We start from the raw sequence: 14,884 nt of genomic DNA, 5'->3' as shown, positions 1-14,884 counted from the left end.
AGATCTTGGTTCTATTTACAGCTTTATTACAGCAAGAGACTTCCAATGGAATTCTTCTGTCGACCTAGCATTGTCTACACTGGGGGCTAGGTCGGGATAGCTACATCTCTCCGGGTTGTGGATTTTTCACACCCTTGAGAGACGTAGCTATGCTGATGTAAATTCCCAGTGTGGACCAGCCCTCAGGAAGTCTGTTGCAAAGCTGTATATAGAACCCAGATCTACTGCCTCCTACTCTTGACTTTTAAGTTGTAGAATAGATCATGCTTTGTGCCTGAAATATAGGTATGTCAGATAAAGTAATCCATATGGATAAAAACATACATGGCATATAATGTGTTTTTAGATTGGACTACTCTATAGACATTACTATATGGGGAAGTGTGACCTAGAGGTTTAAATAGGGTGTGTGTGGAGGCAGGAGACCTGGATTTGATTCCTAGAGACCTGCCACGGCTTGATATCTAATGTCTCTGTGCCTCACTTTCCTCATCTGTAAAATGGTGTTATTTATCATATAATAATTCATAGTGTGTAGAGTGTGCTGATATCTTAGATAGAAGGCACCACAGAAATGTATGGTGGCTGTATTATGATGCTCTGGGAGCATCTGTCTCAGAAACATGCACCATTTACTAAGGGTCAGTATTTGCCACTGGTGTAACAAAATGGCCTGCTGTCCCCTTGCCTTGTAGCAGCAGGAGCCTGAGGGGTAGGGTGTGTGGGGAAAGGGTTCTCAAAGCAGGCCTCTGAGTGCGCTTTGGGGAGATAGAAGTGGCTGTGCGGTTGGGGGAGCGAGGCGTCCTTTGGCTAGGCTGGGAGTGCGTGGTTGCCTATGAGCTGCTCTCCTCATGCACAGCAGCATTGCACTAAGTCTCTCAGAGCTGTACATCCCGCCTCAGCCAACCTCCTCTCCACTCACTTTTATATTTGCGCGCCCTTTCAATCCTCAGTGACGTGTCCCGCTCCGCGGCCAATCCGCGGCGCCCTCTGGTCAGGACAATGGAAGGGGCTCCACCAATCAGGTTGGCCGCTGGCTTGGCGGCCGCCAATAGGAGCGGGGCTGTGTTGAGAGTAATGTTACCAGCGCTGAGAGCGTGAGGAGGCTGCGTATCGATCCCGCTCTCAGCCATTGCGGTGCATTGGGCTACAGCGAGACCAGGCAGCACTGGGGGCCAGCGCGAGCAGCCGGGCAAGTGTCTCAGCGCCTGTGGCTCGCTGCTGAGTGACCGAGTGAGTGTGCGAGCGAGGGAGGCGGTGAGTATCCCGGGCCGGGCGCTGGGTTGCGCGTTCCGGCGGCGCCAGCGCAGCGCTCGCTCTGCCTCGGCCACACAAAGACGAATTAGGCTGCGTCTGAGGCAGGCTGTTGGCGGGCGGCGGGGCCCGCGGGCGGGGCGGGAACCGGCCGGGGGCAAGCGGGCGAGCTCGTGAAGCGGGCAGGGGATGGGAAGGGAAAATCTCCCCGTCGGGCTCGGTCTTGCGGGGGGGGTGCGGGCGGCGCCGCGCTGGTCCCGGCGCCCTGCGGCAACTATCGCCGCAGGGCCGGGCGCCGGGCGCTCCCCAGCGGGGCTGCGGCCGGGGCGCGGGGCCGTGTCGGCGGCGGGCGAGCCGGAGCTGTGCTCGCTGGAACATGGCTGACGAGCGCCGTGCGGAGGACGCGAGGCGCGGGAGGGACGGAGGGCGGGGGCGCAGTTCGGGGAACTTTTCCAGCCGCCTTTTCTCCCTTCGCCAAGGCCGTGGCGGGGTTTCCCAGCCGGGGCGAGTGGCCGGCCGCCGTGCGCGGGGCGCCTGGGGGCTGCGGCCGGACGCGGCCCGCTCGCCGGGGGCTCGGGCCGCGCTTGGAAGCGCGCCGCCCCCCTCCCCCACCGCTGTCATGGCTGAGCGTGCGCCGGGCGCGCACACAAAGGGAGGCAGGAAGGAGCCATGTTCTCTGCGCGGCGGCGGCGAGCAGCGGCCATTCCGGGAGGCAGCCGCGCTCCGAGCTGGCGGGAGCAGCGGGGACCGCGCCGCTGCCGTAGGTAGACGGGGAGCCGGGGGCCCTGCCTAAAGCGCGGCCGCCGCGCCGCACCGGAGCTGCCCCAGCCCCCATTTCAAGGGGACTTTCTCTCATCGCCAGGCCGTTCGCACAAAATGGGAGGAATAGCGCTGCTGCTGCCCTTCCCGGGGAGTAGCCTGCGCCACTGCAAACCCTCTCCCAGCTCGCGCGGGAGCGGGACCCGCCACAGCTCTGCCTAGAGACTGATTAGACACGCGCTCCCCGTTAGACACGACAGAGGGGCGCAGGCTTTGCAGTGAGGTTGGCTTAGCCTGAGAGCTCGTGGCAGCGCCAGCCGTGGGCTTACTCTAGTTCCTGCAGTCACACGAATACATGATTAATAAACGCAGGGTTCCCCCCCGCCCCACCAGCAAGATTGTGTGTTTAATTCTTGGGCGTGGGAATTGGTTATACAAGTGAAGCCACAACTGCACCTTCAGATTTAAGAAAATACATTAATCTCCTCCTCCTCTACAGTTATTGCTTCATGTCTTTCCAGAATGCATAAATCTTGAAGATTTTTGATGCAAATACATACACCATCTACTGTGCCCTTTCTCTGATTTTCCCCCCTTCTTTTGTAGCATTTTAAAAAAATAATTTTTAAGGGTACTTAAGTTTTCCTTCACCCCCTAATGTTCAAGATGGCTGGAAGATTGCTTTTAAATGCAAGTTAATATGATAGTTGCAGCGTTTTAATTGGGCTGTTTAAGGTGAAAAGACATTTACAGTGTTAATAAAATGTGCTGTGGAATTCCCCTGTTTCATTTTTTCTTTATTTTCCTCCCACTTCCTTTCTATGAAAAGGAACAAGTGAACCCCCCCCATCCCTCCCAGGTGTCACTAAACTATCCTTGAGTGAAGGGGTTGCTCTGGAAGCATTTCCATTGCTGGTGGGGAATGGCTCCTGGTTCTACAGTCTTGTTTACTCAATGGAAACTTCAAACCGGATGTGTTTAGTCACAGAGCAGAAATCTGTTTGTCCATACGCCAAACCGATCGGAAACGCTGCTGCTGTGGCAATACATGCACACACCACCCACTTGTTTCACTCCTCTCTGGAAGAGCAAAGTTTATGCCGCAGTGGGCTGGAGGTGTTTTTTTCCCGACTTATGGAGAAATTATCTACCTTGTGTGAATGTGCTGAGAAGATATTTTTCCATCCTTTAAGAGAGATGGGGATGTCTGCTCAGTGAGCACAATCTTCTATATGTCATACATAAGTGTCATGCTTTTAAAGCCATTGGTTGGAACATGACATGTTTCAGTGGTATATTTAATTCCACTATCCCTAGCTGCACATTGTAGGGAGAATAATTTTGCAGTATAATTAAAGTGGAAAGTAACTTGGCATACTTTATTTCTGTGCTTTTTTTGTTTTTTTATGCAAAGTGATATTTGTAAAGCATTTTGAAAGTGGGGAAAAAAGAGTTAATATTCTATAACCCAACAGGCTGATCAGGATAGGATACTGTAATATTTCCCCCTGCCCCACAATAATTTCTTCTTGTTTAAGCCTTTCTAGCCCTTAATTAGCTGACATGTGGCTCTACCAATCAGGAGGGGAGCAACTTCCCTTGAGACTAATGCCAATACTTGCCAGCAAATTGACTAGCAACAGACACTCTTGATTGCTGATGACTCTTTTAAATATAACAGGAAGATTTTTTTGATAATAGCCAAATGTCTTGAAGACCAGGTTGTTTGTATTGACCAGGCGATCTTTTTAAAAAAAAAAAAAAAAAAAACCAACAACCTGTAATAGCAGTCTTTTTTGCAAGTTGTATATAGTTTTCTAGGAGAGTTCTGTAGCTTGTATATAATCTGAGAGGTCCTCTCATAAAAGTTAAGAGAGCTGCTCTTATACATCTTAGTCAACAAACTCATTCTTCCCAACTTCTTATGATATTGTGTGGGAGCCAAAAAATAGTTTTAAAGGTTTGTTTTTCTTCTGTGTTACAGAAAATCAGCAAAAATGGGCAAAGGTGATCCTAAGAAGCCGAGAGGTAAAATGTCTTCATATGCCTACTTTGTGCAGACTTGCCGGGAGGAGCACAAGAAGAAGCACCCAGATGCTTCAGTGAACTTTTCAGAGTTCTCAAAAAAATGTTCAGAACGGTGGAAGGTAAGATAAACCAAAAAAAAGTACTAATTTACAGGATTACAGCATAGATTACCTTAGATGAATATAATCAAGACTGAATTGATATTTACTTACATCATTCAGCAACTTGTGAATGCATTTCCTGCCTTTAATGTTACTCCTGTTACAGTTTGGAATGGGATCAGATGCACTTTTGAATCATGCACTCACCCCCGTTTATTGTTTTATAGACTATGTCTGTTAAGGAAAAAGGAAAGTTTGAAGATCTGGCAAAGGCTGACAAGGTTCGTTATGAAAGAGAAATGAAAAGTTATATACCACCCAAAGGGGAAACAAAAAAGAAGTTTAAGGATCCTAATGCACCAAAGAGGCCTCCGTAAGTAGATTTCCAGTTAGTGTGTCTTGAACAGGAGCATTGCATTGAAATGTATACATAAAATGGCCTTTTAAAAATCCAAGTTAGAGGATTTGAAATATAGAAGAGTACACAATTTCTAAATGTAGTGCTGCAAGTAACCACATTTAAAAATCAGTTGGATTTAGTGTTATAAATACCACATCATAAAAAGATCATATCAGGCTAGAAATAAGATGTAATTTTTTTTAACAGTGAGTGTAAATAACCATTGCAACAATTTGCCAAGGATTGTGGTGGATTCTCCATCACTGATCATTTTTAACCCAAAATTGGATATTTTAAAAAAAAAAAATGCTCTAGGAATTATTTTGGAGACGTTCTATGCCTGTGATGTACAGGATGTCAGACTAGATGATGATGATCCCCTTTCTGGCCTTAGAATCTATGAATCTGTAAATCTGGTCCATTTCAATTATTGTTTACTTGAAACTTGGCATAGATCTATTCTAAAAATAAACCCAACACTGTTACGATCAGTGTTGACCGTTTTTATTAATAGAATTTTGCTAGCAGCCAGACGAAATAACTCTAGTTTAAAACTGGTAGAACATTAGGCCCCAGTCCTGGAACCATTCTGGCAAATGCAAAACCATGTGTCCACACAGTCCCTTTGAAGTCACGGGGGCTCTGAACCGGTGCAGGGAACTGCGTACATGGAAACAGTTTGCAGAATTGAGCCTTTTTCCTTAAAATAGGCCATACCTCCGAAAGATAAATGTGAAATTAGTATGATACCAAGCTTGTATGGTGCTAAATCTTTCCATTTTTAAAATGGAGCAAACTCTAAAAGATAAACTAAGAGTGGCTGGTACTGACATCTGGAAAGCCTTCTACAGTAATCATGAGATTATTTTAATATTTCCTGTGAAATAGTTTGCACGGTCCATATTCTCAGAACTCTTAAAATGGGAGAAACTTGGTTGGGTTATGCACAGCATGGGAGTGTGATTTCTAAAGCTCACTAACGTGTTGCACATTAATTGGTCTGTGTAGACTGTGCTGGTGCACACTAAATGTTCCCTATTGTGCTTTAACATAGTATTACTGTATCATGTAGTGAAGGTCTCAACTTGCTATGTCTAGTACAATAGTTTAAACTTTATACTTAAAATTACAATTTTTCTTTTCAGTTCAGCTTTTTTCTTATTCTGCGCTGAATTTCGTCCGAAAATCAAAGGAGAACATCCTGGTCTGTCCATTGGAGATGTTGCAAAGAAACTGGGAGAGATGTGGAATAACACCGCTGCAGATGATAAACAGCCCTATGAAAAGAAGGCTGCTAAACTGAAGGAGAAGTATGAAAAGGTAAATAATGGGATTCAGTGTGAGCAAAGGGTTCTTCCCTGTTACAATTATTTAATTATTCAAATTTGAATTGGAAGTAAATAAACCTATCTCATAGAGCTGGAAGGAACTCTGAAAGGTCATTGAGTCGAGTCCAGCCCCCTGCCTTCACTAGCAGGATCAAGTACTGATTTTTGTCCCAGATCCCTAAGTGGCCCCCTCAAGGATTGAACTCACAACCCTGGGTTTAGCAGGCCAATGCTCTAAACCACTGAGCTATTCCTCCCCCTCTTCTTATGGGAAAATAATATAACATCTCCATGTGCATAAATTAGTGAGCGTTGTGTGTATCAAAGGACTAAGTGATTGACTTGGTTTTAAAAAAGAAAATTCCTCTAGAATACTCTGACATTGTACGTCACAAGTTTAAGTATGAAAATGTCAAATTACCTTAGCATCTAGAGAGAATGCCTCTAATAGCATGTCCTTGTGAGGATTATGACACTTAAGTTCTGAAGTATGATGAATTAATCTTTTGATGTTTTAGTACATATCATTGTATTTGTTTTTAATAATAAAAGTAATGGTTCATAGCAGCAGTTGATTTCTGCAACCAGTTTGCTCTATTAAGTAATACCAATAAGGAAAAATGTCCTCTTTAAATTTGTGTTTGCCACATACTATTGAAAAATAGTCATAGCATATGTTCATATTAATTATCTTAAAGAACAGTTTTTAGTTTACTTTATACCTACAGAGTTAAATATTAGAGGACAAGATGTTTGTATTAGACATGTATTCTATTGCACCCACTTTGTGTTGATTTCCTTCAAACAAGTAACATAGGTATTAATGCATCTTAGGAAGCCATTGTCAATCTATTAACTTGTTTTCTTGTATCATTAAGGCTAAATCCTACTTCAGTGATAGGAACTCTATTTGAGTATTGGGGATATAGAGCAGTGGCAATGACATTTTGATTTCCATATTCCCATCCCAGGACAAGATAGCTAAGGGAGAGAGGGATGTATGATGGGATACATACCAATTCTCCTTTACAAAGGAATAGTACGCACCCCTGTCTGCTGTGTATTGCACACTTCAGCATGTATGCTGAAATTCTGATCAATAGTGTCTCCTTGCTGGCAAACAAAACCAGTTAAGGGGTGATGGCAAATTAATGGGCAAGTAACTGTGTGGTGGGGGCTTCTAGCACTAGGTAGGAATCATGCCCTGAAGATACACTGTGGGTTAGAAAACTTCCTGTGTTAGTCATTTGAGTGCAACACAAGGCATAATTTGGCCTTTAGTACGTTAATTATTCACATATAAATCTACATTTTGGTATGATTTAAACAAAGAGTAAATTCAGAGCTGCAAGTAAACCTTCCCCAGTAGTTTAAATTATAAATTGACTGAAGCATTTTAGTTTAGGTTTATTTTAAATATTACAGGGGGAAAAAAATCTGAAGCCACTAACCTTTACTTGCAGCTGTTTCTCCCTTTACTGATATCACCCAAATTTGTCAACTAAACTTGCACACGTGCTTGGGATTTGATGTATGTAAAGTTTCCTTCTAGAGCAAACTAATGTCTGAGTTCTGAAAATCTAGAGTTGGTAAATATTTCACTTAAAGACCATTGATATTAGTTAGTGAATGTCACTTCTGAAAGAAATTACAAATTTTAAGAGATACTGAAAGAACTGCAAAGAGAGCAGTTTACAGAATACTGTATGGGAGGAACATCAAGATTTAGGCCATCTGTCTAAAGATGTTGCCCAGTCGTAGGTTTAATATATACTAGGATAAATTATATTCTATACTCAATTTTGTTTATAAAGCCAGGGGTCAAGCTGATTTTTATGACTTGATATTCTATTGGCAATCATCTAGCTTCATTTTATGATTGAAGTTTTGAAAAAGTATGAATTTGAGGTTTGTTATGCAGTGTAAGCCTAGAGAATACATTTACTGAACGCAGAAGGTGGCACTGTCTACTCTTCAAAGTTCTTGTACCTTTTTTGTTTAATAAACTTCAGTTAAGCAGAATGCCATATAATTGCATTTCACTGAGGCATAACATCGCAAATATTAGACCATGTCATTCTGATGTGTTGTGGATGGCTAATTATAATTTTATGTCCTAGATAAGGATTTTGTGTGTGTTTTTTTTTTGGTGTGTGTGTGAAGATGTAGATATCTCAGTGGTTACAGCCTATCTGCAAATTCTTAAATGTTGTTTTGAAAGTTTAGCAGAGCTCTTCTCTGGTTAAATCTCTTAAAGAGATCCTTTTCCCACTTCTCTTGTCAAGGATATTGCTGCATACCGGGCTAAAGGAAAGCCTGATGTAGGAAAAAAGGTAGTTGCCAAGGCTGAGAAGAGCAAGAAAAAGAAGGAGGAGGAAGAGGATGAAGATGATGAGGAAGATGACGATGAGGATGAAGATGATGAGGAAGATGACGAGGAGGATGAAGATGATGATGAATAAGTCTCTTCTAGAGCAGTTTCTTGTCTATAAAGCATTTAAACCCCCTGTACACAACTCACTCCTTTTAAAGAAAAAAATTGAAATGTAAGGCTGTGTAAGATTTGTTTTTAAACTGTACAGTGTCTCTTTTTTTGTATAGTTAACACACTACCGAACGTGTCTTTAGATAGCCCTGTCCTTAGTGGTATTTCAATGGCCACTAAACTTGCCTGGTACAGTGTGGGGGTTGTAAATTGGCATGGAAGTTTTAAAGCAGGTTCTTGTTGGTGCACAGCACAAATTAGTTATATATGGGGATGTAGTTCATTTTTCATCTTCAGTTGTCTCTGATGCATCATAAAAATAATTGTTGTTCTGTTAACTGAATACCACTCTGTAATTGCAAAAAAAAAAAAAAAAAAAAAAAGTTGCAGCTGTTTTTGTTGACATTCTGAATGCTTCTGAGTAAATACAATTTTTTTATTAGTATTGTTGTCCTTTTAATAGGTGCCCTTGAAAAATCATAATTTTTCTTTTTTGAGGGGAACTCATCTTTGCTTTATTGTATGCCCATTTGGGATCACGTGATTATTACAGTTTTCATCTTTTCATATAACCAGCTGATAAACAAAGCTTTGATCTGCATACCCTTCATAATCATGATAGGGTAGGAAAATATATAGGCATATGATAAAACAGAATTTTCTTCCGTAACTGGAAACAAAAAATTTCATCCAACTGATATTTGCTCGGATTTTGTGAAATGTAATATTGAGTTGCGTAAGTTTACCAGTCTTGGAGAGTTGAGAAGTGTATAGAATTCAATTTTACAGTATGGAATACTTCAGAAAAAACCTCTAAAATGCTGTCCTAGAAGGACCAGTAGGAAGGGTATACTCTCATCATTGTGTGTGGGGAATTTACATGTGACTCCATTACTATGTAATGGAAGTTGTATTTGTAAATCTCTGAACACTTGTAAGAGATAAACATGCCCCTAAAATGTATGAAGTTAAAAATTATAAAAGTACCATATTAATTTTTTTGTGACAACGTAGTGATGGCTATGGATTTTATACCATGAAACTCTCCTGGTAGTAAATAGCCCACAAGAAAGGATTTTACGTTCCAACATTTTTATAAATGGTACCATTATTTGTTAAATCTATGTAAATTCATATTTTTAATTTTAAATTCTAGTTTTAGCCCTTTAAACAAAGTTGTATATTGTCTCAAACTAAAATGAGATAAGATGTATTTTTCCTGTTAGGTTTTATACCGCACTCTTCATGTTTGCCCATTTATAAGTTAAATATAGTTGTATGGAAAAGTACATTTTATTAAATTTTTGCATTTAAAAAGTGAAATGTTTAACTATGATATACCAACAATGTCTAATTTGATCAAATATAGTTCTCTTCCAAAACCAAAGCAAAGTTTTTTTGCATATTCAGTAAAACTTCAAGTGCTGGCAACTGTAACTATTTTCACATATACCTGCTTACCAGTTTGGGGGACAATTTGGCAATTTTGTGGTTATAAAATTATGGTTCTCAAGTGCCAGTGTTTAAAAATAGCATTGTAATTTTACACGCTTTTGTGATGGAGTATTGTTTTGTTATACAATTTTGACTTTCAGATTCTTATTTCAATTTGCATTTATGTATAACTTCAGGAGAAATACTGAACACCTGAATCCTGGATGATACTAATAAACTAATAATTGCAGAGGTTTTAAATATTTAGTTAACTGACTCGCTTTTGTATCCTGTACACATTTACATATTTGCTTTCAGCCTCAAACAAAAGAGGAGTGCCAATCAAAAGATCTCTTCATGGAGAGCAGGAAATATAGGACAGATAAACTTATTTAAATATTTGTGATTGGACACTGCTCTTAAACCATAATTCACTAGAAATAACTTTTTATACAGTAGATTGTTTGTTTGTTTGTTTGTTTGTTTGTTTCTCTTGGACATGCTGGAGAAAATTGATTGATATTTTTTGTCCTCAAAACAAGGGATATGTGTTCTAAATCCATGATTGACAAAACTAAAACTCAGAGTAATTACTCTGTCTCAAAAAATGGGTGGTAAGTGTCCATTTGTCAGAAAAGGACAATAGTTATCTCTTGCCACAATTGTCAGTGTCTTTTGTCTTCAGTAAAGGTGAAAATGCAAGGGGGAAAAAACCCAGCATCCCTAAGTGTGAAGGTAAGTGATGGGGGATCTGTAATAATTAGGCTTTGAAGAATTTGATTATTTTTACAATTTTGATGGATATCCATGTCTGTTTTTAAGCATTTTTCTATTTATCAATTTAATTTTAATAGTTGGGAAATTACAATAATTTAATGACCGTAGATGTTGAGATTCAAAAAAATTAAAGCTTTATAGCCATTAAAACACACATTCTCAACATGTCAAAACATACGAAGCAAGCAGCGCTTAGTGTTTATCTGTAAATTTTGATGAATGGAAATATTTTTCACTGGGTTGAATGTGTACAGTGAAATTAACATTTACATATGAAAATTAATCCTTCCAACCCTAATTATAACTGCTATCTTCTGAACAAGAACCAAAGGTAAAACTTTCTTCAAATTACAGTTCATAACTCTTGAGGTTCTACTGTATGGTTCTACATGTTCTAAGGGCTTTAACCTTTTATATAAGAACTTGCTTTTGGGAGAGGACATTGCTGGCATATGTATTCTGGTATTTAGGATTGGGGAAAGATTTTTGCATGAAGATTGACTAAGGAGTAATATCTTACTTGAAATATAAGATCAGTTATGGACTCATTCATAATAACCTTTGGTTAGTTTTGGATTTGTCATAGATCTTGAAGCAAGCTGAAGCCTCTCCTACTAATCTTAGAGAGAATTCACATTCAGTTTTTGCACTGATTTTTAACAAAATATATAATTAACATGACTCTATATTTGGTGTAACTGTCCAAGCTAGAGGGTTGCACCAGTTTAACTAAATCAGTTTTTCTACTGATTTTAGTTAAATATGCAAAATTGATTGTAGACAAACCCATAGAAATTTGAGGTAACTGGTATCAAATGTCTCCAGGTTTCTGCAGCATAATTAGGACAATGCTAACATCTCTGAGCCTGAACCCTTTTTAATGGCTTTTATTAGCAGAGCAAGCCCATCGAGAACAATGTCTAATTTGATCAAATATAATTTTCTTCCAAAACCAAAGCAAACTTTTTTGCATATCCAGTAAAACTTAAGTGCTGGCAACTGTAACTATTGGCTTTCTCTTTGACTGCTATTCCAGATTTCTATGAACTTTAAAAGTACCCCTAACAGGAGGATAACCTAGCCAGCTTTATATAAAATAGAATTAAAACTTTTTTTGGTGGGGGACAAAGAGCTTGAACAGTTTACCAACACTTACTATCCTGAGGGCTAAGCCTGCTAGCCAGGATAAAATAGGGTGACCAGACGTCCTGATGATATTGGGACAGTCCGCATTTTAGGGGACTTGTTCCACGTCCTGACCTTACATTGGTTGGACACCCTTTGTCCCGATAGCGGGGACTCTCCGCTCACCGCTTCCTGGGGCAGCTCCTGGCACCTGAGATTGGATCACGCAGGACTGCGGGCGCCTGCTTCACCCGAACCTGCAGTCACTGCATCTCATGGCATGGAAACTCTGTGGTTGAACGCTATGGAGAGCCGGTGATCTCTTCAGGTTCGACAAATTCTCGGCAGTAGGAAACCTTCCACTAGGGCGACACATCTGGCTAAGTGGAAAAGATTCTCCTGCTGGTGTGAACCAAAACAGATACAGCCACTTCAGGCCTCCATTCCAGTCATCCTGGAATATCTCCTGCATCTCAAACATCAAGGTCTCACTCCCTCCTCGATTACAGTGCATCTGGCTGCCATTTCGGCATTCCACCCGGGGGAGTCGGGGGATTCTGTGTTTTCCAACCCCATGGTAGCCCAGTTCCTCAAAGGAGTGGAGAGGGTGTTTCCCTACTCATGCCCACCGGTCCCTCCCTGGAACCCTAACCTGGTCCTAACCAAGCTCATGGGACCCCCTTTCGAGCCCCTAGCCTCTTGCTCTTTTCCTCACCTTTCTAGGAAGGTGGTGTTTTTGGTGGCCATTATGTCCACAAGGAGGGTGTCTGAGTTGAGGGCCCTCACCTCGTAGCCCCCTTATACAGTTTTTTATAAGGACAAAGTGCAACTTAGGCCACACCCTAAATTCCTCCCTAAGGTAGTCTTGCAATTTCATATGTGACAGGACATTTGTTTGCTGGTGTTCTTCCCCAAACCACACACGGATCCGAGTCACCGTAGCCTGCATACTCTAGATGTCCGTAGGGCCCTGGCGTTCTATCTGGAGCGAACTAGACCTTTTCCGCAAGTCGACGCAGTTGTTCGTCGCCATTGCTGAGAGAATGAAAGGTCTTCCTGTCTCCGCACAATGGATATCATTGTGGATTGTGGACTGTATCTGTACGTGCTATGAGCTCGCCAAGGTGCCAGCCCCGGCGATCACGGCTCACTCGACTAGGGCTCAAGCATCCTCAGCAGCTTTCCTGGCACCGGTCCCGATCCAGGAGATCTGTAGAGCAGCCACCTGGTCGTCGGTGCACGCATTTACAGCCCACTACGCAGTCAATCATCAGGCCAGAGATGACGCTGCTGTTGGCAGGGCTGTTCTTCAATCAATTGTTCCATGACTCCTACCCTTCTCCTATGGTAAGCTTGTGAGTCACCTAATGTGTAATGGACGTGAACAATCACTCGAAGAAGAAAAAACGGTTACTAACCTTTTCGTAACTGTTGTTGTTCGAGATGTGGTGTTCACGTCCATTACACATCCCACCCTCCTTCTCCTCTGTCGGAGTCTCTGGCAAGAAGGAACGGAAGGGGGGTCGGGTTGGCAGGGGTATATATGCACCAGCATGAGGCGTCACTCTGGCGGGGGCTCCCCTGCCGGCCCGACGGGAGCCGCTAAGGGGAAAAGTTTCCGACATCCGTGCACGCGGCGCGCGCACACCTAATGTGTAATGGACGTGAACAACACATCTCGAAGAACAACAGTTATGAAAAGGTTTTTTCAGAATGAGTGTCCACACATGGTTATTCCATAACAACTATTCCATTTTAAATTATGAAATAATTTTCATGTGCAGACAAGCCCTCAGACTTTCTTCTGACGTTTGAGTAACAAAGTACAAACAAATGAAAACTTTCAATATTTTGTTCAGTTAGCATAATTTTCATGTCTTTCTGATAATTATGGCACTACAGTGGAACAGCCACAGTGTAGTAGCTGTGCCCGTTGTAGCAGCTGTAGTGCAGGCATACCTGAAGGGGTTGGCGGGGTGCCTGTGTCTATACGTTTGCATGTCTGCCTTTTGTTATTCCCTTAGGAGGTGATGACTTTGTCAAGAAGCTTTTATGCTTTTCCCTGATTTTCCTTTTTAAATACCAGGGCCTTAGGGCACGTCTTCACTACCCGCCGGATCGGCGGGTAGCAATCGATCTATTGGGGATCGACTTATCACGTCTAGTGAAGACGCGATAAAATCGATTCCCGATGGCTCTGCCGTCGACTCCGGAAATCCACTGTGGCAAGAGGCGGAAGCAGAGTCGATGGCGGCGCGGCAGCAGTCGACTCGCCGCCATCCTCACAGCCAGGTAAGTCGACCTAAAATACGCAACTTCAGCTACGCTATTGAAGTTGCGTATCTTAGGTCGACCCTTCTCTCCCCCCCCACCCCCCCACCCCCACTGTAGACCTAGCCTTAGAATCCAGGAAATTTCTCACTGAGAAACTATAAGATTCAGAAAGGGAAAGTTTCATTCAAACATTTTTCTTTTGACCTGATGTATACGGGATTTCTTTGACTTACCTAGTTATATTGGTGTTACGGTGTTTTTGAGCCTCCTAAATTACACACAAATCTGGATACAGATGTCTTGCCCACAAAATGGGTCCCCCCAGGAAGCCTGATAGGAACATTGTAGGAAAAATGCCTGGAGAGGTATCAATCGTGGGGGGAGATAATTGAGCTGGGATTCAGGGTCAGGAATGGGTAGGCTGCAGGAAGAGGCTTGACAGCAGTTTTGCTGTGCCCTAGCAAATAGCCTTTTCATAGGATCCTCCAAAACTCTACTTCCTGGCCACTGGATTGAGAAACCAAATGGAGTGGGACCAATAACCAAAAGCATTTGACTTTTTCCATTGGAGCAGGAGAGACTTTCACCCTTTCTATGTCTCAGGATTGCTCGGAGAGTCTCCAATCCTGTTTAGTCTTAGCTAAGAGTAGAGAAATGTGCCCCTAAAGAGGCCTGTGGCCAATAGTATTGAAATACTGCTTCAGCAGCCCTGGGAAACCAGTGAGATGAGCCAGTCAGGGGTAGGTAGTTGCACTGGCCTGCTCCACTTTAGCTGATCATTGTCTGAAGATGAAGAGCCATGTTCAGTAGTTGTGGCTAGTGAGGCAGCCCTTGGAGAATGATTTGGCAACATCTGTTTCTGGTGTGGCTGTAAGAGATTACTGTAGTATTTCAGGATTTCAAACCACCTCTTCCCCCT

The 14,884-nt window shown here is 42.4% G+C and overlaps 2 protein-coding genes across 2 annotated transcripts; one reads left to right on the top strand and one right to left on the bottom strand.

Moving 5' to 3' along the window:
• The first annotated feature begins 1,080 nt into the window (after positions 1-1,080).
• Positions 1,081-8,797, top strand: LOC113406812 (high mobility group protein B1). Its single transcript, XM_026653557.2, has 5 exons — positions 1,081-1,257; positions 3,998-4,160; positions 4,370-4,515; positions 5,688-5,862; positions 8,156-8,797. Exons 2-5 carry the CDS (start codon positions 4,011-4,013, stop codon positions 8,330-8,332), a joined length of 648 nt encoding a protein of 215 aa, XP_026509342.1. The 5' UTR covers positions 1,081-1,257; positions 3,998-4,010; the 3' UTR covers positions 8,333-8,797.
• Positions 1,529-2,110, bottom strand: LOC115271238 (nascent polypeptide-associated complex subunit alpha, muscle-specific form-like). Its single transcript, XM_029911980.1, has one exon. It carries the CDS (start codon positions 2,108-2,110, stop codon positions 1,529-1,531), a length of 582 nt encoding a protein of 193 aa, XP_029767840.1.
• Positions 8,798-14,884: the final 6,087 nt, after the last annotated feature.

The sequence above is a fragment of the Terrapene carolina genome, unplaced genomic scaffold (assembly GCF_002925995.2).
Source record: "Terrapene carolina triunguis isolate 2854851 unplaced genomic scaffold, T_m_triunguis-2.0 Scaffold141, whole genome shotgun sequence".
Classification (NCBI taxonomy): domain Eukaryota; kingdom Metazoa; phylum Chordata; order Testudines; family Emydidae; genus Terrapene; species Terrapene triunguis.
The sequence above is the reverse complement of the archived record's forward strand: the minus strand, read 5'-3'. Positions and strand labels throughout refer to the sequence as shown.

Bases quoted from the DNA above. Each gene is read 5' to 3' on its own strand.
- LOC115271238 (XM_029911980.1), bottom strand. From the start codon at position 2,110: ATGAGAGAAAGTCCCCTTGAAATGGGGGCTGGGGCAGCTCCGGTGCGG.
- LOC113406812 (XM_026653557.2), top strand. From the start codon at position 4,011: ATGGGCAAAGGTGATCCTAAGAAGCCGAGAGGTAAAATGTCTTCATAT. The intron at 4,516-5,687 runs GTAAGTAGATTT...TTTTCTTTTCAG, and splicing joins AATGCACCAAAGAGGCCTCC to TTCAGCTTTTTTCTTATTCT. The intron at 5,863-8,155 runs GTAAATAATGGG...TCTCTTGTCAAG, and splicing joins TGAAGGAGAAGTATGAAAAG to GATATTGCTGCATACCGGGC.